The sequence below is a fragment of the Peromyscus leucopus genome, chromosome 4 (assembly GCF_004664715.2).
Source record: "Peromyscus leucopus breed LL Stock chromosome 4, UCI_PerLeu_2.1, whole genome shotgun sequence".
In the NCBI taxonomy this organism is placed as follows: domain Eukaryota; kingdom Metazoa; phylum Chordata; class Mammalia; order Rodentia; family Cricetidae; genus Peromyscus; species Peromyscus leucopus.
Genome location: NC_051066.1, coordinates 13,938,642 through 13,964,076, shown reverse-complemented (window position 1 = coordinate 13,964,076; position 25,435 = coordinate 13,938,642). Strand labels below are relative to the sequence as shown.

The window sequence follows — 25,435 nt, the reverse complement described above, 5'->3', positions numbered from 1 at the left end:
TGCGGGGAATGGTTTCTGTGACACCCTAGACTACATCCTTGGAAAAGGCAAAGATTTCTGGCTTAACAGCGATCGCAGCGCTGTCTCGGAGCCCTTGTCTAAGACGCGTGAGGCCCCAGCCCAGCAAAACTTAGTCACTCCATCAACACATTAAAAAAATAGGTTTAATGCAGGTGATTCATCTCATAAAGAATTTAACAGGCACTCAGGACACTGGGCATCTGGGTGTGCAGTGGGTGACAAGGTCCTGTCATCTTCTCCCACCACCACCCAGCAAAGGGGGCTTCAGGCCGCTCTGAGGAACAGGAGCTAATTAACAAAGAACAAAGCTGCTTTGGGGGAAGAGTGTCATTTAGTGCAAACAATTCTCTGCAGCAAGCAAGCAGCGGGGTCCACTGGGAAGGTGCCTCACCTGCTGTCCTGGGAGGCGGACAGACTCCCTCGGCGAGCCTTCCCGCTAGACCAGTGGGCACAGCTGGCTACCAGTAAAAAAGCTGGGACAGTCCTGAAGCTTTGCTTTCCTGGCAAGGTGGGGTCAAAGGGGCCACCCCCATGCCCAGGGTGTGGGGTGAGTATGGGGTGAAGCACGTGTTGGCAGATCTGCTCAGCGTCCTGCCCCTGCAGTTACGACTCAAAGTACTTCACTTAGCACCCAGGCCCTTGTCACCAGCGAGAGCCACCACCCACTCCTGACAGAGGCCAAAGGTGGTCAGGTACTCCATTTTTCATCTCACACACCAGGTCTAACAGGCATGTGGGGAAGGGGCAGCTAGCCCACCCAGGCTGCCCACTGGGGCCGGTAAACACCCCTGAGGAGGTACAATCTGTTGGCTCCTGCTCTCCACAGGGTTAGCCAAGACTTTTCGGGAGGCTGCTGGAGGCTTCCATCCCTCAGAGACAGTCAAGGCTCCTCCCAGGGCTAAGTGGAAGTGGCCTCCTAGGTTCTTAAGTTTGCAGAGCTCCAGCATGGCCTGACACAGACCTGCCCGGAGGATGGAGCAGCCCCCGCTCTGGAGTCCAAGCCTCGGTGACTGTGCTCCCTGGCATCAGGACCGGCCAATGCCACATACGGTGTCCTGCTAGACTGCACCTATGCAAACCAAGGTGACCCTGAGGCCTGACTTGGGGTTCAAGACGGACACAGCCGCTTGGTGACAGCAGTGAGTGGCCCATGGACTTAGGATTCAAGCAGCTCGGAAGGGGGCGCCACTAGTGGCAGTGGGGTGTCTGCCTGTGTAGCCAGATTGGGTCCCTGAGGCTAGAGCCAGGAACAGGGCACATAAAGGGCTGTGCAGCCCAGAGGCACCCCTTGTGGGTCCCACTGGCTGGGCCTGACGTTGGCGAGAACGTCACGCAGAAGGTCTCAAGGTGCAGTAAGGACAGATGGGCCACCCACTGGACAACCTGAAAACGCACAGACAACCAGAGGCAAGAGGCTAAGAGGGATGTCCCATCCGGGGAAGTGCACAGGAAGGACAGACAGCGCAGAAGCCAACAGGGAGACTGGTGTCCCCATCACAGAGCAGTCTCAGCCCTTTTCCCTCCTCAGTGGGAGTGTGTGCTTCAGGCCTTACCTTTGGGATGGGGCAAAAAAAAAAGGCCCCTACCAAGCCCCACCCTTCAAGGAAAGAAACTTGATACAGCGCAATCAAGAACCCCATGGAGGTTGGGTCCTCACATGTCCACAAAGACCATGAAGCACCAGCCCAGACCCCCAACTAGCAGCATGGTCACGTGGATGCCGTAGATGAGCAGCTCGTTCATGAGACGGAAGTCCACGCGCCTGCGCCCCAGCAGCAGCAGGAGCACCGACAGCTTGAGCTGGAAGCGCAGCAGCACGCGCACACCCAGGTACTGCAGGCAGAAGAGGGCGGCCAGCGCGCCCCACAGGGCCGCGGTGAAGAGGCTGCAGCTGAAGTAGAGCAGGAAGCGGATAAAGCCGTAGAGCCAGCGGGTCTTGACGTACACATCGAAGTTGTTGTACTTGGTGCGAGCCAGGTGAGAGGTTCTCACTGGCCCACAGGCGGCATGCAGGCAGGTGGTGTGAGGGCCGTGGAAGGAGCGCACCCGCCGCGGGATGGGCATGACCGGCATTGGGCCCGGGCGGCAGTGCTATTTTGCAGTGGTAATGCAGCGTCCAGATGGCTGGCATAGGTGTCATCAGCACCTAGGAGCCCTCAGCTGAGCCTTGGGGGAGGTGTTGGCCTGTGGGGTGAAGTACAAGGAGAGTACCAGGTCAGACTTCAGCAAGGGTGTGTCTGGAAATCAGTTGCACCCTAAGATTGTCCCCTTAATCTCTTCACAAACCCACCACCTGTACAAAGCAAAAGTACCATTCTATGTCACAGTGCTGGGGAAGGGGAGCGACAGTAATTATGCCCCTCTCTTAGCAGCTGCCAAGGGAGGGCCCCCTCTAAGGGCCATCAGTGATAGAATGGGGACAGTAATCTAGCCAAGCCCACTCCTTATAGCTTCTTGAAGACTCCACGCACTACACTACTGGTTGCATTCCACGGGCCCATTACTCTCTAGTACTTCTACGGTGACTGATCGATTAACAAGTTCCTCCAAGGACACGCCATGCAGAACCACAACAGGACTGAGATGAAGATAGGGTGTCCACATTGCCACACCCTCAGGTCACCTGCTGGACCTGAACTCTGGCATTATTTTGGCAGGTTACCGCACCTCCCACTGCTTTTGCTCTGTAAATGGAGGCAACAAGACCTCTTTCCCGGGGGCTGCCCGTACACGGAAGCATTGCTGGCTTGTCTAGGCTGGGCACAGCGCCAGAGTACTCCAAACTGGTCCACAAAGAGAGGGGAAATGGCATGTGGTTCCTTGTTTTACCAAGCAATGTCATTTGCAGCTGCCTATGTTAATTTGTGGGTGGAAAGAAAAATAAAGTTCAGACTATACGACATTAGAGATTAAATGTTGGTAACAGGACAGGGAAACATCGCCAACAGGCTTTTGCGAGTTCGACTCCAGACCAGCTTCCTTCACCGCCGCACGTCCTGAGCAAATGGCTGCCAGTGCAGCTGTGGCCGAGGCTCAGTGGGAAGAAACCTGTCCCGAGCCCGGGAGCTTTAGCTATGTTTTACCCAGTTAGACAGGGAAATGGCCCTCATTCGGGTGTGTCACTGGACACCGCATAGTACGGGTTTGCATTCTGCAGCAGGTGTACTCGGGTGGAGGTGCGTGCACTCCAGCGCCCCACAGCCCGCCCTTTGGGCGGCCCGGCACCAAGGCACGCATCTCCGCACACCGGACCCCAGAGCAAGAAGCTCCACTCGAGGACCCGCCAACCCGGCTCTGGAGACGCGGCCCTTACAAGCCTTAGGCTACGCGCGACCCCGGCCCTCTGCCCGCGTCCTCTGCAGGCGCCACTTCCGGTGTCGGGGCGCTGTTGCCGTGGAGACGGCCTTTGGGTCCACGGCCGGTCCCCGCCCGTCCTCGGCCGCTCACCCGGTGCCCTCTCCGCGGCGGTGCCGGTGTCCGGAACCATGCGGCAGGCCGATGGCGCTGGGGACCGGGCCCGCGGGCAAGCCTGTGCCCCGGGGTTGCGGTGCCGGGGCGGGCTCATGCCGCCGAAGATGAGGTCGCTTCACGCGGCCCTTCAATTGCCCCCGGCTGGCGCCGGCCCGGAGGGGAGGGCGCGCCCGGGCCGGGCCGGAGGCGTTTGTCCCAGCGTGGGAGCCGTAGCGTCGTCCCTCGGCGGCCACCGTAGCGCGATCCTCACGCCCCCTCCGCCTGCGCCGACACCGTGGAGCCTCGCAGCGCCCGTCTCGAGCCCGCGCTGAGCGTCCGGGAACTCGACGTTGTCCGAGGGTGCGCGCCCGCGTGCGCGCGCCGCGAGTCGTCCATGACGTCATGGCCCGCGGCCGCAGCCGGAGGCAGGACCTGTCCTGCGCAGGCGCAGATGGGGATAGACGGGAGCGCTGATCGACTCGGTGTTAGTGCGCACGCGCCGCAGTAGGCGGGGCTTCCTCTCTGGTGTGAGCTGCGGAGCTTAGTTCTCCTCCGTGCCAGCGGGCGCTGCTAGGCATCCAGAGAGCAGAGATGGTTGCAGATGTGGCAGGCGATCGTGGGTTTTAGGGATACCCTCTGTGGAGCAGAGGGGTCCTGGAAGCTCCAGAAAAAAGAGTGAGGCTGGTGTACCCCACCGGCCTAAATGACCTTGCCTGGTTCCTACAAGTAGGTGTCAAGAGTTTGAGCTCAAAGTTGACGAGGTGTGCTCTTGGTGTTAGGGTGTGAAGGGAAGCATCATCCCATGGAGACCAAAAAGTGGCTGGTCCTTCAGTGTTGTCCCACGTTGACCCTCGTGCTTACCAGATATGGGCTCCCCAGGGATGGAAAAGGAACCTAAGCCAGGCGGTTCTTGGGTGCGGCGCAGGCCCTTTGCAGGAAGGGGAACGTCAGCTAAGAATCGGCTTGGGGCTGGCCACAAGACAGATTTGCACTGCCCAGGGGACACTTGGGGGCCCCAGCCCACTCGGGACAAGAGCGGCCGCAAGCTGTGGCACATGCACATCCTGCCCCTACCACCCACAAATAATAAATAGATGTAAAAATAAGGAAGTGTACCATGTGTCATGACATGCACCTTTAATCCCAGCACTCAGGAGGCAGAGGCAGGCGGATCTCTGTGAGTTCTACGCCAGCCAGGGATACAGAGTGGGAACGTGTCAAACAAACGTCTTGGTCCAGTGAGGTGGCTTAGTGGGTAAGGGCACTTACCACCAAACTGACAATCTGAATTCCATCCTTGGTACCCACATAATGAAGGAGAAGATCAATGCCTGCATGTTGTCCTCTGACTTTCATACTTTCACACCCCACACACACATACTTTTTTCTCTTTTCTTCTCTCTCTTTATGTGTGTGTGTGTTGTGTGTGTGTGTGTGTGTGTGTGTGTGTGTGTGTGTGTGTGTGTGAAATCCTGCACTCTCTTCTGGCCTCCATAAGCACCAGGCACCCATGTGGTATACATACATGCATGCAAACACACACACATACACATAAAACAATGTGTTTTATTTTGTTAATTAAGTATTTTATAAAGATTGTGTCTTGCTAGGTATGGTGGCATACACCTTTAATCCCAACACTAGGGAGGCAGAGACAGGAAGATCTCTGTGAGTTTGAGGCCAGCCTGGACTATGGACTACAGAGTGAGTAGGACAGCCAGAGCTACATAGAGAGAGGCCCTGTCTCAAAATAAAGACTGTATCTTAAAAAAAAAAAAAAAAAAAAAAAAAAAAAAAAAAAAAGATGGAGATCCACAGAGAAAGACACCCAATGTTGACCTCTGGCCTCCACACGTGTGCAAGTGCATACACACACACACACACACACACACACACACAGAAGTAATGTTTACAATACAGCTTCTGTAGTGGGGTAGGGTGGTCCTCATCTGAGATCTCATTTGGAGGCAGGAGGATCAGCCTCTGGTTCAGAGTGAGCTGGAACCCCTGGATTACGTGAGACTTTCTCAAAACCAAACATTCATGTTCTGTCCTCTCCCCTGGCCTCAGTTTCTGTCACCATGGGGTGATGATTTTCTGCTTTCCTCGTCCTCTCCACCTTAAACTGCCTCCTTGGTCCTATGACTCATTCCAGGGCAAGCCTTGTTCTTTACTCTTTTTTCTGTCGCTCTGCTCCTGTCCATGTGCTCAGCCCCTGTTCCTTCTGTAAGACCCCACGGAATGCTCTTTGCCTCTGAGAAGCCACCTCTACCATCCATCCCTCACCGACTTTGAGGTTCACTCTCCCTCTGGGTTAGGGCAAGTAGCCGATGCTGACTGCCCTCGGTCTCCCTCTGGCTCAGAGCCCTCTAACCTCAGGCCTCTGTACACATACTGAAAGACCTCAGGAAGTCTCACTAAAGGATGCTTCCTGTTATCTCCACTCTCCTGCATTCTGTTGTTACTTTTGGAAGTGTTGGGTAGGAGCACTGAACTAATTGCAGACTTCTCGGGACCTGAGGTCTGACCACAGCAGGGTCGTCCCCAAGGAGAGGACAGAGTCCCACCTGTGCTGTTTGCTGCAGGCTTGCCCTGCTGTAGAACAAGTCTCTACATCAGCTTCCGCTCTGCCGTCTGCTCTGGGCTTCTCTGTGGGCAAATGCTGGACAGTGGCCTGGCGCCACCTGCTGGGACTATTAAGGGCCTAGACAGACTAGAGAAAGTCTAACATTACAGTCCAAACCCAGGTATGGGACCCAAGGGACTGCGGCCAGCTCATTTTTCTCTATGGCTGCTCTGGTGCCATCACAACAGAGCAGGAGGGTAGGCATGTCGGACCCGGTGGCCCTCTTGCTGTCTGCACTGTCCAAGAGTAGATGGGACCCTCATTTGAAATAAGTGTTTTCTTCACTTTGAGCTTCTCTCCTCTGTAATTTGAGTGAGGAAACGGGCCACTTGAATCCTTGAAAAGCACTCCAAGGAGAGCAGCTTAGCCTCCAATTTACTGACAGGAGAGAGATTTTTGCTCAACCCAGGCTTGACTCCAAAATGCAGTGTGAACCCACTACTTGTGGATATTTGCTGTGTGACATGTATGCCCTTCCACATCCACCACACCCCAGATGACATCATCAGTTGGTACCACACGCTGTAGTGGGCATCACTCATCAATTCTGCACACTAGAGCTCAGTGTTTATTAATGGCCCAATCCTTTCGTCCTTGGTGACAGAATTTCAACATCTTGAGATAGCAATACCTCTTGATAAAAGACCCTGGTCTCTTGTATCCCCGCCACAATTGCTCCTTTACCCCAGGAGTCCAGGAAGGGTTCCCTTCTTCTCAGGCCATAGTCATGGTAGAGATGACAGATGGTTGCCAGGTGATGGTAGCGTGCACCTTTAATCCCAGCGCTAGGGAGGCAGAGGCAGGTGGATCTCTGAGTTCAAGGCCAGCCTGGTCTGTAGAGTGATTTCCAGGACAGCTAGAGCTACACAGAGAAAACCTGTCTTGAAAATTAAAAAAAAAAAAAAAAAGAAAGAAAGAAAAAAGAAAAGAAATGGACTGGTGGCTGAGCAGAGGAGCTGGGAGCAGTGTTCCCGACCCAGCCTGACTCCCAACCACCACTTGTAGCCCTGAGTAAAGTCTGCCCCTCCAGGTCTTAGTTTCCTTGTCTGCAAAGTGAGGAAGCAACACACAGGCCCTCACAGGGAGTTGTGGAACGAGGTTCACTAGTCCAGGAAAGTGGGCAGAAGATGGCCTGGCCATGCGAGGCTCAGCTTTTGCTGCTGTTCCAGAGCCAGCCTTCAGGTAGCCCTCCCTCTGTGGTCCCCTCCATGAGCCCCACTCTTCCTCACTGCCCAAAGTTGACAGGCGACATCGACAGCCAGGTCACGGAGCTCACTGTAGGACCCTCCCAGGAGCTGGAGGGTGACATAACAGCTGAGAGGCAGAGCCGTCAGCCCTGGGGAGGGACCGAGGGCCTCCGGCCCATGCGAGCTTGCTGTCTGCAGTGAGCTGACCCAGAAACACTGCCAACCTGGAAACACTGAGTCCCTTCTCCAACAGACAGCCCAAACGGACCTTGGGCAGCTTTAAGAGAGGCTCCAGAGCAGACTTCAGCTCCACCTTGCCCCAGCTCTGGGCTTATAGAACAGGGGAGGGATAGAGTACCCCAAGAGGCTGAATTACATCCCCCAAATCTGTATGTTGAAACGCTAATTCTTACGGCCTCAGCATGTAACTATTTGGAGGCTGTGGGCCCTGAAAGAGATCTGTAATATAAAGTGGAGTCTCTGTGGTGATAGGCCCTAATCCAGGGTGACTGGAGATCATGATCCAGACACACATGCAGAGGGACACACGCACAGAGGGGTGACCAGATGAAGATGGAGATAGGAGTCAGCATCCATAATCCAAGGGGAATGTTCTCAGATGAGCCAACCCCGCCATACCTCAGTCTGGGCTTCATCACCCCAGGCTGTGAGGAATGCCTGTTCTGTAAGCTGCCCACCCTAAGCTTTTGTTACCTCAGGAGGTGTAGACTAGGTCCCTCCAATCCTCCCCACCCCCCACCCCCGCCTCCATCTGTTTTGGTGGTGGTGCTAAGGATTCAACCAGAGTGAAGCATACCAGGCCGGTACTCTGTCGTGTCTCAGTGAAGGCCACCACACTCTGTATAAGTCATTGGCCTGTCACTGACCTCTGGCAAGGAGCATCCTGAGCTTATAGGCCGTGCAGGCCCATACACTCCAAAGGACATCCTCTTCCTAGATAGACCCTAGCACCGCTCTGTTCTCTCAGGTCTAGGGAGGGCATATGACTTCAACGCTTTCCATTCGTCCCACAGTACACTTTCCTCTCAAGTCCCTCGCCACTCAGAGGCTTCACTCAGTGTCAGAGCCACTGTCTTGCACCTCAGTCACCCTGATAAATAGTTTTTGTTTGCCTAGAGTCTCAAACTAGAGGCTTGCGGGCCAAAGCTGCCTTTGCCCCCTGCTCTGCTCTGGTATGAACATGCATGGAACAAGCTCACTCCTCTCTGTGGCTGCTTTGGTGCCATGATAACGGAGCAGTCAGAGGTGAGGGACCTAGACTCTCGTCTGAGAGTGGGCCGACCTTCACTTGAAATCAGTGTTTTCCTCACTTTGAGCTTTTCTCTTCTGTGATTTGAGTGAGGAAACAGGCCATATGAATCTTTATAAACAACCTCAGGGACGACAGCTTAGCCTCCCAGGCACCATGGTTTCCTCAAGGCCAGAGGCCTTTGGCTGGTGATGAGTGCAGTATCTTCCAGAACCTAGCCTTAAACTTTAAAGGGGTCAAAGAGGCCGAATTCAAGGCTTGTCTTCACTGGGTTCCAGTTTCGCCGGAGACTCAATTGGACCACTGTTGATTGAACAGTTTCTTGTCAACGGGAGTAAGGATTTGTGACCGAGCTTATCTTTGCTCCAGAGCGTGGGCGATCTGCTTGGCTCCCAGGGAATGGCACTAGGATATATTTTATGGCACGCAGAAGACAAACACAGGCATTTATATGTCACGTGTTGCAATATAAATACTAACTTGTACTTCTTTCAAAACTTTTAATGACTTGTATCCAGTCCGGAAGATTTATGGGGCAAAGGGGATGGCTCAAAATGTCACTTTAAACATATTTGTCACTTTGGCAACAGCACCAAAAAAAATCTGGAAGATACTGCACTCAGAAATAAATCATAAATGGATGCATCTTAAAAGAGGTTTATTTTGGTCGTTAATGGTTGATAGGCCCCCCAGTGCAGGATTTAAAGTTAAATTATGCAAAATCAAAAACAAACCTTATAATACTTAATCAAACATGCATAAAACTGTCAGGCCCAAATAAATTCTCTCAATTAACTTGCTTCAGATTGTGATTGCATTCGCTAATTTAATCAGCCCCAGAGTGATGTGGAGGCTAGGAAAAGATGAATTCCTGTGAACACACCCTAAGGGGGGACATACAGGACCCCAAACCAGGGCAGTAGCCCTGTGGCCATGGGGGCCATGGAGAACAGCATGATATATATATATATATATATATATATATATATATATATATATATATATATTATTGCTTTATTTATTTATTTGCCATACTGGGGTTGGGACCCAGGACCTGATGTGTGGCAAGCAAGCACTCTACTACTGACCTGCATCCCAGTCTTCCCTTTTAACTGCCTCACTGTCCCTCCTATGAAGAAGATAGACTCTAGCCTGGAGAATGGTCCCACCTCCACTGCCTGTGATTGGGAAATTGAAGAGCAGATGTCCTCCATTTTGATAGCTGTCCTCTTAAGAGCTGTGTTGCGTTGCTTGGCCCTGGGATCCTGGCTCTCTCCTGTAAAGCCCCACTGGAAGCTCCCCACACATCCCTCATATGAGGACCTGGGAAGTGTCATTGGAGAGATTCCACTTCCTCAGTGGGGTTTGTGTCCTCTGTGGGACGCGGCAGTAGTAGGTACTCACTCCAGAGATGGACACTGTGCCCTGCTGCTGGGCCTGAAGTGAGAGGACTTGGCATGTACACTGTGGGAACAGAGTCAACACAAAGGTATGCATATCTGAACCCTAACCATCTGATACTACAGACTATGGCCATGTCCAAGGGATCTCTGAACCCGAGCGGACTGCACCTACACCCTGAGACCTGGACATTGTGTATGTCCTACAAACATGGCCGATGTGCAGACATTTTGTTACTTTTTGTAAAATATAATGAACTGATTTCATCAGAAGCAAGTGTGCGGATGAGGGAAGAGACAGAGGCACAGAGAAAAAGAAAGGAAGAGACAGAGAGAGGGAGGGGAAGAGGCTTGTTCCCACCTGCTGCCTAGCCTAGGGGTCCCACCTTGTCCCCCCTTCAAGGCCTTTCTTGCTCCTACCGCTACATTTCGGTATGAGGTGTTTGGATCCATCAGCAGGGACCCATTGCACCTGCTTCTCCAGCCTCCCTGGGGCCCCGGAGTGGATGAAGCCTAAGCCCAGGCCTGGGTGGTGCTCTATTTTTTTTAATTAGCAGAATAGAGAAGATGGCGAGGACCTGGGTCTGCATCCTGTTGTTTCTTGCCTGACCATATATAATGAACATTTATTGTGTCTGTGAACCCCCTTCATAAATCTAATGTTCAACAGCTACGTCATAGTCAGCATGCAGCACCCTCTCTCTCTCCATCAGTCTTCTGTAGTGGGACATGTGAGCTGGTGCCAGTTTTTTGTAATTATAAATAAGGCTACGATGAACATCTTTGTAATAAATCTGTGGGCATTCAAGCTTCCAACAAGTCCCTTGGGATGGATCGACCAACCGGCCTTAGCTAACTTTTCAAAGGTCTGGTTACCAGACAGGAAAACTCCCTGCTTCATTAGCTGCACATAAAGATCCCTGCCCACTTCTCAGCACGGGACTCCAAACGTGGGGTCCTGCTGTGATACTCACGCTTACCCTGGGAACAGACTTACTCTTTGGCAAACCAACCAGCAGCCATCCTCACAGCAAAGGCGAACAGTACTGTGTGAGGAGCTGGAGCTACCATCTCCGCGCCAGGTGGGTGGCTCCACAGCACCCCAATGAGGCCCGCAGTGCTGGTCACCCTAGGGCCCAAGAGTCTCTGGAACCGACCCAAGCTTGCCTGGCACCTGCTGTGAGTAGATGGGATGGGATGGAGTAGGGTATAGATGAGTGTGCATTAGGGAGTTGGGAAGATGAGAACTCAGTGGCTGGATGGCAGGGAAGGATGCACGTCACTAAATGCACTTAAGCTAGAGGGTGCAGGAACGGGAGGTCCCTGCGAGAGCGGTTGGCATCAGGCACTCCCGACTCCCAGGATTCTATGGGCAAATTTGTTGGAAACAAACTGGAATGAAAACCTGGCTGGAGAATAGGTTTACAAGTGAGATTCCCAAGCCCTGGGGCAAGTGGAGATCCAGAGGGAACATTCTGGAGAACTCGCTGGCACCTTGCTCTCTGGGTTCGAAGCTGGGAGCTCAGATCAGGCTTAGCGCAAGCACCAGGTGGCGCTGCCGAGCTGGCGCGGGGGGGGGGGGGGGGGGGAATCCAGGCTGTTCTCAGGGTTCCCAACACTGTCACACTTTCTCTTTCAGAAGTCCAGCAGAGGGCTGTGCCCAGTGCCCAGTGCCCTGACGATCGGTCCGTGCTCCCTCCAGAGGGTTCTTGTCTGTCTACTCACACCAAGGTCAGAGACAGGACACCAGCTCCTCCTCGTGATCACTCCATTCAGCCAATCTTGTTTCATTATCTTTTTTATTGTTATTTTATTTTTTCATTTTTTGGTTTTTCAAGGCAGGGTTTCTCTGTGTAGCTTTGCGCCTTTCCTGGAACTCGCTCTGTAGCCCAGGTTGGCCTCGAACTCACAGAGATCCGCCTGCCTCTGCCTCCCGAGTGCTGGGATTAAAGGCGTGCGCCAACACTGCCCGGCGTTTTTTACTTTTATTCACGTGATTGTTTCTAGTGGGGTGGCTACGTAAGTGTCACCATGTCCCAGTAAGCAGCTCTTCACCCAGAACTCAGAGGTTCTGCAAATTGAGCCTCCATGGAATCAGACTTTGTTTGTCTTTGAGTCCTGTAAAGAGGCGATGGATGTTTTTTGTCTCCTTGACGACGGCAGTGATGCTCTGCAACAACGCATTTGATGCTGTGTGTGATGTCAGAGAGAGACTGGAGAGGTAAGGGAGGGAAGAGAAGCACGCATTCCTGATCATAGTCTATGAATCTGTGTGATTGCCGGCTATGTATATGATGGTGCCCTCCAGGGCCAGAAAGGGGTGTCAAACAGACCCCTAGAGCCGGAGTAGCAGGAAGTTGTGAGCCATCTGATGTGGGTGCTGGGAATGGAAAACTCTGGTCCCCTGGAAGAGCAGTAAGCACTCTAAACTGCTGAACCATCTCTCTGGCCCTATTAACCATATGTATATAGTTAATATATAGATAGGTAGATACATGCATACATACATTCAGACAGACAGACAGACAGACAGATCTGCCTGCTTCTGCCTCCCAAGTGTTGAGATCAAAGGGGTGTGTCCTGGAACTCAATATGGAGACCAGATTGGCTTCGAACTCACAGAAATACTCCTGCCTCGGCCTCCTGAGTGCTGGCACTAAAGGTTTGTGCCACCGAGCCTGACATACCCTTTCTTTTTTAAACTAAGATTTTTAGTAGCTAGGACTTGTCTATGGTGGAGGATCAAATGATGCACACCATGAGAAATCTCACTGGCTATGATCGGGAATGCTTGCTTCTCTTCCCTCCCTTACCTCTCCAGTCTCTCTCTGACATCACACACAGCATCAAATGCGTCGTCTTGACCATTTGTAAGCACGCAGGAAGCCTGTTGTTGCAGAGCATCACTGCCGTCGTCAAGGAGACACAAAAAAATCCATCGCCTCTTTACAGGACTCAAAGACAAACCAAAGTCTGATTCCATGGAAGCTCAATTTGCAGAACCTCTGAGTTCTGGGTGAAGAGCTGCTTACTGGGACATGGTGACACTTACGTAGTCACCCCACTAGAAACAATCAGCCCAACATGGACATAATGGCCTCACAACTGGGTAGGTAGATAATCCCCCCTCCCATTGACCTTCCGCAATCTATGGATCCTAGCTGGCGCCACCACCACACTGCCATCACTACCATGGGCCACATGCAGTTAGAGCTGAATTACACACAGCTTGCTGGGAGGTGCAGAAGGGAGTGGGTGAGCTACCGAGAAAGTCTGGTGACCTTCTTCACGCTCTCCTTCTACGAGAGAAGGCGGCAGTCGCCAGGCCTGATCTCAGGGATGACTTGACCATGGTCACCTCGTTATCTCAAGATGGAGAAGAAAGGAATATAGAGCAGTGATTTCCTAGGTACAGAGTTTCTGTTTTGTGTGATGGAAAAGCCCCACAAACGGACAGTAGTATCAGGACATAATATCATGAATGTAATAAATCAATACAACTAATGTAATTAATGAATATCATAAATATAGTTATTGAATACTGCAAATGTAATCAATGAATACCACAAATGTAATTAATATCATGAGTATAATTAATATCTTGAATGTAATTCATGCCACTGAATTGTGAACTTAAAAATGGTTACAACTGCAAATATTATGTTCATTTAAAAAACTAAGGTGGAATGTAATCACCATACATTATATGTGTGTATGAAATTGAGGACAGCAATGTTCTGAAGTAGAAAGTGGTGATGGTGTCATGGGCTTATGAGGATGCTGGACTAAAGTCTATCAAATTGTGCAAACAGGCGAATTGTATATATATTTGTCAATAAAGATTTTATAAAATGTAAAAAAAGAAAAAGAAAAGAAAAAGAAAATGGTCACATAGCTGCTCTGATGAAAATGAGGACTGTTCTGCTTAGAGGATGGCATTCTGTAACAGTCGCTACCCACTGATTCCGTTCATCTTCCCAGCCAGACGCTCTGTCCCCATGAGCTCCAGCGCCTACCTCTACAGGTCTTTGTCCTACAGGACCCACCTTCATGGCTGACCCATGCACGCACCCCGGTGCCTGAATCCCAGTGCGCCTTCTGTACCTGTGCGCAGACATCCTCACCAGTCTGCACAGCTCTGTGGTCTTCCCTGGGTGGGCAGGCAGGGTGGGTCTGGTGTCCCTGCTGAGGACACAGTGTCAAGTCTGGATCCCAAAATACATAGATGTCATGTGACCTGGTCCATCTGGCAAACACGTGCTTGGGTTCATGGGTTCATGTGGCATTCAAGCCTGTCCAACTGTGATGTGACATGGCTCCCCTCCCATTGATTCCTGGAGGTCCTAAAGCTTCTCTGATAGTAGGACAATTTCTTTCTTTCTTTTTGTACTGTGTGTGTGTGTGTGTGTGTGTGTGTGTGTGTGTGTGTGTGTGTGTGTGTTTCAAGACAGGGTTTCTCTGTGTAGTTTTGGTGCCTGTACTAGATCTTGCTCTCTGTAGACCACTCACAGAGATCCTCCTGGCTCTGCCTCCCGAGTGCTGGGATTAAAGGCGTGCGCCACCGCTGCCGCCGCCTGGCAGGAGGACAGTTTCTTACAAATTGGAGCCACAGGTGGAGCCCCAGCCCCTCCCTCCACCACAGGAGACATCTGCTTGGCCTTAGGGAAGTCAAGCTTCCTATGGCTACAGTTCAAACCCTGCTGTTGAGGGTCTCTGGGCCTTGCCCACCATTTCCTCCTCCTCTGGCCACTTCCTTGGCTCCCTTCCCCGCTCCAGATTTCTCCTTTCTGAAGCATTTGTGGTTCAGCTCAAGCCTCCTCTTCCAGTATGCTGGCTAGTTTTATGTCAATTTGACACAAGCTAGGGTTATTTGAGGAGAAAGAGTTTTAATTGAGAAACTGATTCTATAGGATTGTTCTTTAGGACATTCTCTCTCTCTCTCTCTCTCTCTCTCTCTCTCTCTCTCTCTCTCTCTCATTTTATTTTATTTATTTATTTGGTTTTTTGAGATAGGGTTTCTCTGTAGCTTTGGAGCCTGTCCTGGAACTCCATCTGTAGACCAGGCTGGTCTTGAACTCACAGAGATCCGCCTGCCTCTGCCTCCACTACCGCCCAGCAGAACATTTTCCTGATTGATGATGGATGTGGGAGGGCCTAGCCCATTGTGGATGGGGCCACCCATGGGCTGGTGGTCCTGGGTGGTGCACGCCTTTAATCCCAGCACTCGAGAGGCAGAGGCAAGAGGAGCTCTGTGAGTTCAAGGTCAGCCTGGTCTACAGAGCAAGTTCCAGGACAGCCAGGGCTACACAGAGAAACCCTGTCTTGGAAAAAAAAAAAAGAAAGAAAGAAAGAAAGAAAGAAAGAAAGAAAGAAAGAAAGAAAGAAAGAAAGAAAGAAAGAAAGCATGCTTGCCGAGTAAGCCATGAAAAGCAAGCCAGTAAGCAGCGCTCCTCCATGGCCTCTGCATCACCAGTTCTTGCCTGAAGTTCCTGTCATGACTTCCTTGGATGATGGCGCTCCCAACTGTAAGATGAAATAAACACTTTCCTTCCCAAGTTGCTTTTGGTCATGGTGTTTTATCCCAGCAATAGAAACCCTAAGTAAGGCATCCAGAGAGCCCTCTGGATCCCTGGGCCAGATCCACCCAGAACTTGCAGGAGATTGTGTCATGAGACTGTGTTCGGGGGATCCCCGCTGGCCAGGGTATCCCACGAGTGAGGGAAACCATGCCGGGCAGATGTAGGGGCAGGTGGGAGCGCTTCATTTACAACCCAGGGGCTGCATCCGCACGGAAATGAGTTTATTATAATAGAGAGGTGAAGAGAAGAATGGGGAACGAGGGAAAGACAGAAAGAAGAGGGAGGAAGAGAGGGAGGGGTCGAGGGCGCACACCTCGGGAGGATGGAGAGAAAGAGCTGAAGAGAGAAGGGAGGGTTTTTCCTCAAATCTGGCTCAAATCAGGACGCAGGGCAGCCCCAAGGGGCGGGTTTCCAACGGGTAGGTTAGAATATTAACAGATTGTGTCTGCACCTGCTGTCTGCTTAGTTTGGGGCTCCTTTTGGGCAGTGCTGGGTCCCTGACAGGGTAATTGGCACAGAGGTACTAACTAAGGGAGACTGTGTTATCACAGGACACTACCCAAAACTCAACCCCCAAGGCCACATGCTCTGCAGCTGCCCTGAGGAAGTCGGCTGTCAAAAAGTCACAGCCTCCCTAGTGGCTCATTGCCCATTTCCATTACAGAGGCTCCTAGAAGGAGCTACAGGGCAGGAGGCAGTTTCCTGAGGCAAATCTTCCAACTCATTCATGGTGCTCATCTGCCTTGAGGTCAGGTTTTACCTGAAGAGTGTAGGGGTGTGTGGGGGGGGGAAACTCAGCCTCACCCATTGACCTTCATCTGAGATTCCAGCCACACCCTTCTGTAAGCAATTCTGCCTTCTAGTAAGGTTCTGAGTTGTGTAGTAAGAAAAGAGCCTGAAGTCAATCAGTCAGTGTGGAAGCGGTCCAGCAGCTGACCTGCCCAGAGATCAACGCCCAAGGGGGGTTTCTCAGGGGACTTGCCCCAGGGTCTGGCTAGAGGACAGACCCAGTCACCAGGGGGTGCACCTGGTCCCAGATGGCACTCGGTCTGAGCTGGAGTCAGCCCTAGGCTGCAGTCTCTCCTGGGTTAGGGCTAGTGGAGGTCTGAGTTCTGGCCATAGCTGTCTCTGGACTGTGTGGTGAGGTCAGCTCATGTACCTCAGCCCCCTTTCATCTCACCCTGGGTCACTCTGCTCACCCCAGCATATTACCTCATGTCACCCCAGCACACGGTGCATCTCCATTTACCTCAATTCACACTCATCACAGCAATTCACCCCGGTTCACCTCTGAATACCTCGGTTCACTCTGATCACCCAGGTCTCTGTGCTTCACTTTGCTTGCACTCTAGTAAGGTAGGCTATGGGGCCTTCAGTAAGGGACGGCCGTGCTGGACCCTGACTCGGGAACCTCAGCAAGATGGTGAGCTCTGGCTACAGAAGCCCAGGCTCCCTTGGAGCACTCAGGGGATGCTTTAGGGGTGATGATGAACACAAAGCCTAACAGGGCTTGCACTCGCCATCACAGGTGACTAGGGTGGAGCTGGTTGGTGGTCAGGGGTGTGGGAGAGCTGGGTGGCACCATGTTGTGCTTGAGCTGCTGATGGTTCTCTGTCTCAGGTCGCCACACCCCCAGAGTGCTCTGACCCAGTGGGCTGGATCCCCTTCTGACCTGTAGAGGGCCTGCTCACTGGAGGGTCCTGTGGGTGGGTGTGTGTGTGTGTGGGGGGGGGCTCCCACCCGACAGACTGAGGTGGAGCTTGCTACTTTGGGAGCAGCCAGTGGAGACTGGAGCAGTTTTCTGATGATGACACTAGGGGGCAGTCTTGTGCTTTCTTTCCACTTCTCATCTTGCCTATAGAGGTGCAGTTGGAGCAATGACAAGCCATGATGGCGAGGGTCTCAGGGTGGTAGCGACAGTGGGGGACAGAACTCCCCTATGCAACACCTCCAGTCGTGCAGGGGAGCATCCCCCACTGCTTCATTCTGAAAGGAGGAGCTAGCCTGTGGGTGGCTACAGGTTTTCTTGAACACCTGCGAAGACCATCCCCAGGCTCCTAAGGTTCATCCTCCTGTCAATCTCTCTCTCTCTTTCTCTCTCTCTCTCACCACACACACACACACACACACACACACACACACACACACACACACACACACACACACACACACACTTCCAAGTGAGGAGATGGAGGGGTGTGGAGAAGCTGGTGGCTGGGCTGCAGAGGCGAGGCTTACACCTAGACATCTGTGGTGGAAACAAGGCAGGGCCAGGTTCCTCCAGGATGTTCATGGTGCTTCTCCATCCTGATGATGGGCACAGAGGACACAATTGTTAGACTGTCTGTGCCGTGAGGTGACTGTGGCTCACTCACATAGGCTGCTGGGCTCAGAGGGCCAGGAGCAGCTGTTAATGGAACTGGTGGAGCCTGTTGTGATAGATAAGAGAGCTGCTGCATTTTGAATGCCCCCAAGCACTTGTGCAAGATTGCCTGGTTGCTGGTCACTGTTGGTGCAATTGTCATGGGCAGGTGTGGAAAGAAACCCCACAGCCCTGTGACTAGCTCAGCTTGTTAGCATCTGGAGGTGTTGGCTGTGGCTTGGTGACTTCTGTCACCAGCCATGCATCTCAGCAAACATCTGTTGGACAGTGGTCTTCAGGGGAGAGAGGTCTTGGCAGGCCTCAGGTGTCCCAAGGGTTGTAGACAGTTCCTTTATGTTTGACCAATCTGAAGAGCCTCTGGCGAGGAGATGATGGGCCGACAGAAGAGCTGAAGCGGGGCTGGGGGTGTAGCTCGGCTGGTAGAGAGCTTGCTTAGCGTGCATGAAGCCGCAAGTTCAGTCTCCAACACGGCATCAACTGGTGGTGCGTGTCTATAATCCCAGCACTCCAGAGGTTGAGGCAGGAGAAGCAGAAGTTCAAGGCCACCCTCAGCTATATATTGAGTTCAAAGCAAGCCTGGGCTACAAATGAACCCGTGTTTAAACAAAAACATAATAATGAAAAATGGACTGTATCCTTAAAATACAGAGAGGGCTTGACTTGGTAGGGCAGTTTTGGGAGTACTCTTGCCACCTTATCCCTACCCAAAGTCCAGTTCCCCGAGGGCCCTCTTGATGTTGCCTACGTAGTGTGTGGGTTTGACAGGGGTGTGTGATGTATGTCCATCATAGGGCTCCACAGGGCATACCAAGCCTTAAGTCCCTGGCCCACTACTCACTTCTTGTGGCCTTTGCTCCAGGTTTCCCTCTTTTAAGTTATATTCTTCTTCTTATTTTTTATTTTTTTACTTTATTTTAAGACAGGGTTTCTCTGTGCAGTCCTGGATGACCTGGAACTAGCTCTGTAGACCTGGCGGGTCTCGAACTCAGAGAGTTGCCTGCCTCTTTAAGTTGTATTCTTTCTGGCCAGGTTGGAGAGGGTCCCACACTGTCCATACAGGGAGACACAAAACAGGATGGAAAGGACTCACACCTGTGAGTCCAGACAAGCCAAGAGCAGACTGCCTTATGGCTCAAGCCATGTCCTGTCTGTGGCCCAATGGAAAGTTGTGTGTGTGTGTGTGTGTGTGTGTGTGTGTGTGTGTGTGTGTGAGCGCGTGCACTGGGGCGGGCGCTCAGCCAATGACTCTGGCTTCTTGGCAGAAGTGATTTTGCTCTTGCACAGTGGCGGATTCCAGAGGTCACAGGTATGGTACCGTGTCTGGCCAGCTCTTGGTGCTTGGAGAACTGTGGACTGATTCCACCTCAAGTGGGCAGGTCCCAGGTGACCCAGTACATCTCACCATCAGCAAGTGTGACAGGGTGCCTGCTCTGCATGGAGCGGCTGCTACCTCAGGTGTCCCTCTGCGGCAGTCCTTGCTGACCCTCTACATACTTGGTGGCTGGTAGACATGAGCCAAGTCAATAAGTGGCTTGACACACGCTGGTGACCTGTCCCCAGATGTGGGTGCACAGAGGCTGGGGTGAGGGGCTAGCCTTATAGCAGGGCACCTCTATTGTTGATATCAGCACTTTGGCATTATTTATGAATTCATCTATTTGCCAGGACAAGTCTCTGTGCATTCTGTTGCCATGGCAACCTTAAACCCGGTATCTTATTAATTCTACATGTTATGAAATAAATATAGATCAGACAATCGCAGTGAAGGTTCTATTTTTTTTTTTTTTATTATGCATTTGGTTCCCGCGCCTGGGGTGGGATGCTCCTGGCACACGGCTTCCCTCGGCAGACATCCATCAGAGTGGAGTGCCTGAGCTGACTGGGAAGCTGCATCTGCTCACATGCTGCAAGGCTGCGGACTGAGAACTGGTGGGGGAAGGGCATAATGCAGCTGCATGTCAAGGGTGAGGCTGGCAGAGCCCGGGAGCACCGTGGAGTCCTCACAAGGCAAGAAGCAAGCTTGTGTCCCAGGGTTTCAGGAAGGATCACAGGGTACAGTGGACTGGAATGTGGGACCAAAAAGCCCGTGAGCCGGAAGGGTCAGGCTGGGGGGCTGCCCTGCTGCCCTTGGCGCTGCCTGGGCCCTCAAGTTCCTCCTGGCACCCAGAGACTGCTCGCTTTCCCAGGCAAAAGGTGATGTCTCATCAGAAAGGGAGCTTTGCTGACATCCATGCCATTTCAGTCCGGTTCAGAGAGGCCAGGGCGAGAGTAGGGGGTGTGGATCGGTGGGGAGAGTGCTTCCCTAGTGTGCACAAAGCCCGGGGATCCATCCGAGCACTGTATAAACTAGTCACAGGGGCACAAGCTCGAATCCCAGCACTTGGGAGATGGAGGCAGGAAGATCAGAAGTTCAAGGTCATTTTGGTCTACATGGTGAGTTCCTGGCAGTGTGGGCTACAAGAGACTGAGTCTTAGAAAGGTGGGGAGCAGGGTAAGAGAGCCAGGGAATAGAGGGAGACATGATAGACTCTCTGAGTCAGCCTGGATTTGAGGGGCCACTTGAGTACCATCTGGGCAAGGCTCTGGATGGCTTTGGATCAGGGAGGGAAGGCTGTTTCTATTTCTCCTCCAGAGAGACTGAGTCCCTGAGCATAGTTTCCTGGTAACTGGGACTCCAGCCCAGGCTTGTTCACATGTGGCCTCCATGTGGGCCCTGTCCAGACTCTGAAGCAGTGGTTCCACACATGCGCCTTAGCTTTCCCCAGCCCCTGAACCTCTCAGGACGATCCCCCCAGCCCACTGTAGACCAGGCAGAGGTTGCCTGTCGGAGCGACTCCACCTGGTCTGGGCAACAGGTGCTCTGGGGTCTAACAGGGGCTGAACACAGTACTGAGTGATGGTGGTCAGGAAAGCCAGCGTCCCTGGGGCTCCACTGCGCCCTCAGTCACAGCGGGGGCAAAGGAGGCGGACAGAAACTCCCACAGCTCTGACGAGTCAGGCCTTTACCTTCTCTGACCATAAATGACCTTGGGCAGAGGGAGGAGGAGGCATAAAAAGCCCAGAGGGGCAGGACAAGGGGAGGGGAGGGGAGGGAAGAGTCCCAGGACTAGTGGAGTCCCGTTGCCCGCCAGGGCCCTGCTGAGAGCTGCCAGGTCCGGATAAGCTGTAGAAGCCAAGGGTTCCCAAACCAAGCCCTGGAGCCATGGCCACCTGCAGGGGCAGATGAGGCCACAGGACCTCAGCTGCAGGGCTTCCAGCTTCCTGTGCAACCTTCATGTGTCACCAGTGTCTGTGGACAGCCCCCCCTTGGGTCAGGTGGTGGGGGATCTGTAGAGTTTGGTCCTCTGTGGCCGTGGGTTCTCTCAGAGTCCAGGACTTGAGGGCAGGCTGGGATCCCTGGCTGCTCATCACCCTGCCATGCTTCCTGTCATAGGGCCAGATCCTGTGAGCAAATAACCCATCGATCCTCCCGGCCAGCTGCCAGCAACCAGCATGGACCACTCAGCTGCTCCCAGCCCCCAGGGCCCGATCAGGACATCGACAGAGCTGCACGGTCGCCATTTAATTAAGCTTAGTTTAATTAAAAACCTGGAGTTCTTGATTAGACTGGGTAATTGATTTAATTTTCTGTGGGATTCAAGTGCCAAATACCTCTGTGGTGTGAACCCCTGAATCCTGGGGGGTGACCCGCCTCTACGGTGTGAACCCCCAAACCCTGGGATCCAGAAGCAGCACTGTCCCGGGTGTGTGGGATTTACTCTCACCATTCACCCCTGCTTCTAGCTCTCTCCAGGGAGCCTTGGCCTGAGCCCTACTGTAAAATGAACTTCTAGACACCCTCCACATGGGTCCCCACAGGGCCCAGGTCTCGGCTTCTTCAGTGCTGAGGAGAGAGGCGTTTTCCCACAGTGGTCCAAAACAGCAGTAGCCCTGTCTTGACTGTGTGGCTTCTGGTGGCAGGGAAAGGAATCTGTTTGGCGAGTCATCTCAAGGCATGACCAACCACGGTGTTCTGAGATCAGGGAAGCCATTTGTCCGATAGCAAGGTCGGGGACAAGGCACTTCAAGTGTCCCCTTGCCAAGGTTTCCAGAGTGCACACAGCACAGCTCACGTGGCTGCACTGGGGCCCAGTGGCTCCAGGATGCAGCAGGAACACGAAACCATCCGGTGTCTGTGGGCAGAAACCGCAACTCTGACGTGTGGGTAGGAACCCCCCAGTTCCAGGCAACAGTCAGAAAGTCCCCACCGTCCCCTGCAAGATGGAAATGCCCAGGGCACCAGGATAGCTGTGTGGGCAGTAGGACATCATTGTTCTTATTTTTTTTTAAATTTATTTTTAATTTTTATTTATGTGTATGTCTGTGTGTCTACACGTATGTATGCACAGGTGAGGAGGTCAGAACTTCGAGGCATTTGGTTCCCTGGAGCTGTAGTTACAGGCAATGTACTTTCTGGTAATCCAACTCCGGTCCTCTGTGAGACCAATAGGCCCTGCTCACGGTTGAGCCACTGAGCTTTCTTTTTTCTTTTTCCTCCCCTCCTCCTCCCAAGATAGGGTCTCACTATGTAGCTCTGACTGTTGGGGAACTCTCTCTGTAGACCAGGCTGGCCTCGAACTCACAGAGATCCGCCTGCTTCTGCCTCCCGAGTGCTGGGATTAAAGGCGTGCGCCACCACCGCCCGGCTGCGAGCTCCCATTCTTAAAGGCTGGGATGAAACACCACCTGTGAACTAACTTTGCGTGCTCAGGGAGGAAGATGCTGGAGAAAAGGAAATTCACTTTCTTTGACTGAGACTGGACACTGAAATCATCTGTTTTGTGCTGGGATCTCTTGTAGCCCAAGTTAGCCTCTAGCTGGTTATGTAGTTGAGGGAGACCTTGAACGCTTGATCCTCCTATCTCGGGTATGTGAGGGACATGCCAAACAAGCAACTACACCTCCGAGTGCAGCAGCTTGGAAGGGGCTATTTAATAGAGACTGAGCTTGGGAAACAGCCTGCTGGTCCTTCAAGCACACTGGTCCTGTGGATGCGGACCCCACAGAAACCAAAGCTCTGAACCCCAGAGAGCTTTCCAGAAAGGCTCATAACAGCATCCTCGTGGTGCCCAAATGTGGAGTCAATAGGAATGTCCTCCAACTGCTAACACATCAATCATTTATCCTGGTAAGAAACATCATTTGCCATAAAAAAGGAATGAAGCTTCATCCAGTAATGGCTCAGCAAGTCAAAGCACCTTGTGCCAAGCTGGGGATCTGAGTTCGATCCTGGGGATCCAGATCAAATCAATAGGAGAGAACTGACTACTGAAAGTTGTCCTCTGACCTCTACACATACGCTGTGGCACGCCTTCACTCCCCCCACAATAAACAAATAAATGTGATTTAAAGGTTTAAAGGACTGAAACAGGATTCACGCTCTAGTGGATGGACTCAGGCACACTATCATCAGGACAGTCCATCAGATACAGCCTGCTGTTGTATGATTCTGAGAATGTGAACTGTCCAGCCTAGGAAAACTCAGAAAGACAGGAAGCCAGCCAGGGCTTCCTCCTATTCTCTTCCCCTTCCCTCCCTTTAACGTATGTAAAAACAAATAAAAGCATAAAAAAATGATCACTTAGGGGCTGGAGATGTAGCTCAGGAAGTAGAGCTCAAAGCACGAAGCCCTGGGTCTGCTCCCCAGTGCCTCATAATTGGGTGTGATGAGACATATAAGTTATCCCACACTTAGGAAGAGGAGGCAAGAGGGTCAGAGGTTCAAGGTCATCCTCTGTGGCTGTATTCCTGCTGAGCTACACCTGGCCTGGCTCCAGAGAGTAGCACCTAGCCTTAATCCACCCTTTGTTTAACCAACACCTTTTGTTTCTCTTATGGTCCTAGGTGAATCTCGTCTGAGAGTTTCCCAAGGATCAAAGGCCTATGCAAAACTTGGTTCAGGAAACCTGGAAAACCGTGGTACCCGAGAAATTGAGGAATTTGCACTTGGCATTTTATCTTTAGGAGCTCCTTTCAGGTTGCTTTGAAGATATGGAAATTAACTGGAAAAACTGTAATTAGGAGAAAATAAAAATGCCCTGGGTGAAGGGAAAGGGCTTCAGTCCTTCGAGGCTGGACACCCCTGAAGCCATGAAAGGCTAGATTCATTCTTAAGATGCCTCTGAATCTTCTTTCCATGGATCCGCATGAACCCACACACTCATGCCTTGACAATTCTTAACAATCCTCAGCTACACATTGAATTCGATGTCAGCATGCCAGCCTGGACTTTTTATTTGGACTCTGTCTCAAGAGTCAAAAAGAAAGAAAAAGACAAAATTATTATTCCTATCAGTTAGGTTTCTCCAGAGAAACAGAACAATGAGATCAGAATATGAGCTCTTAGAAGATTCTAGATCTTACACATGAAATCACAACAGGGCTGAAGAGATGCTTCGACCCTTTAATACAGTTCCTCACCCAGGCGGTGGTGGCGCACGCCTTTAATCCCAGCACTCGGGAGGCAGAGCCAGGCGGATCTCTGTGAGTTCGAGGCCATCCTGGTCTACAGAGCAAGATCCAGGACAGGCATCAAAACTACACAGAGAAACCCTGTCTTGAAAAAAAATACCCAGCACCCACATCAGGTAGCTCACAACCATCTGTAACTACAGTTCCATGGGATCTGACCCCTATGGCCTCCAAGGAACCTGCATATAGGTTCTATACACAAACTCAATCAGGTAAATACACATTTTTAAAAAATCTTTAAAATCACAATAGACTTCTGAGTGTGGTGGTCCATATTTTTAATCCCAGCACTGCAAAGGCAGAGGCAGGCAGATCTCTGTGAGTTCAAGGCCAACCTGGTCTACAGAGTAAATTTCAGGCCAGCCAGGAGTACCTAGTGAGACTCTTCTCTCAAAAAAAAAAAAAAAAAAAAAATTGCAATAGACCTTTATCTACAGATAGAAAGATACTCACCACCAGAGAGTGGCTTGTGTGATTCAGGAGGCTGAAAGGCCGGCCCTCCATCACCTGTCCATCACCTGTCCACCATCTGTCTATCACCTGTCCATCACCTGTCCATCATCTGTCCATCACCTGTCCATCACCTGTCCATCACCTATCCATCATCTATCCATCTATTTGCAAGCTGAAGCCCAGGGGAGCCAATAGTGTTCAGGCCATATTGAAAAGTTAAGAACCAGGAGCCTGGATGACATGAGATATTAATTGGCTGTGAAAAAAGACAAAGCCCTGATCCCTCCTGAAACATGGGTGTACTTTGAAGCCCTCGATGATCACAGAAGTAACGCAGGCAAAAAGTGCGGGCACCTCAGGAAGTCATGTCCACATCAGATCCAGAGTGTGAGAGACCAGATCTCAGCTCAGTCAGTGAGAGAGAGTTCAACTGAGCCAGAGAGCCCCACACTTGGAGGGCCTTTGTTTTGTTCATGGCCGTGGCTGTGCACATTCATGCGGATACTGAAAACTGAGGTACCCGTTTCCATGAATGAATGCTATGTTCTGTTTTATG

General features: G+C 51.9%; 1 protein-coding gene across 2 annotated transcripts; it reads right to left on the bottom strand.

Moving 5' to 3' along the window:
• Positions 1 to 142: 142 nt before the first annotated feature.
• Positions 143 to 3,803, bottom strand: Tmem250 (transmembrane protein 250). 2 transcript variants are annotated; one of them, XM_028868802.2, is made up of 2 exons: positions 3,469 to 3,803; positions 143 to 2,205 (listed from the first exon to the last, which is right to left on the bottom strand). In XM_028868802.2, exon 2 carries the CDS (start codon positions 2,092 to 2,094, stop codon positions 1,675 to 1,677), a length of 420 nt encoding a protein of 139 aa, XP_028724635.1. In that variant the 5' UTR covers positions 2,095 to 2,205; positions 3,469 to 3,803; the 3' UTR covers positions 143 to 1,674. The 2 variants fall into 2 exon arrangements, with proteins under 2 accessions (XP_028724635.1, XP_028724636.1); XM_028868803.2 differs by lacking the exon at positions 3,469 to 3,803 and adding an exon at positions 3,335 to 3,451.
• Positions 3,804 to 25,435: the final 21,632 nt, after the last annotated feature.

What these genes read in the sequence shown, in the direction of transcription:
- Tmem250 (XM_028868802.2), bottom strand. Translation starts at nt 2,094, where the DNA reads ATGCCGGTCATGCCCATCCCGCGGCGGGTGCGCTCCTTCCACGGCCCT.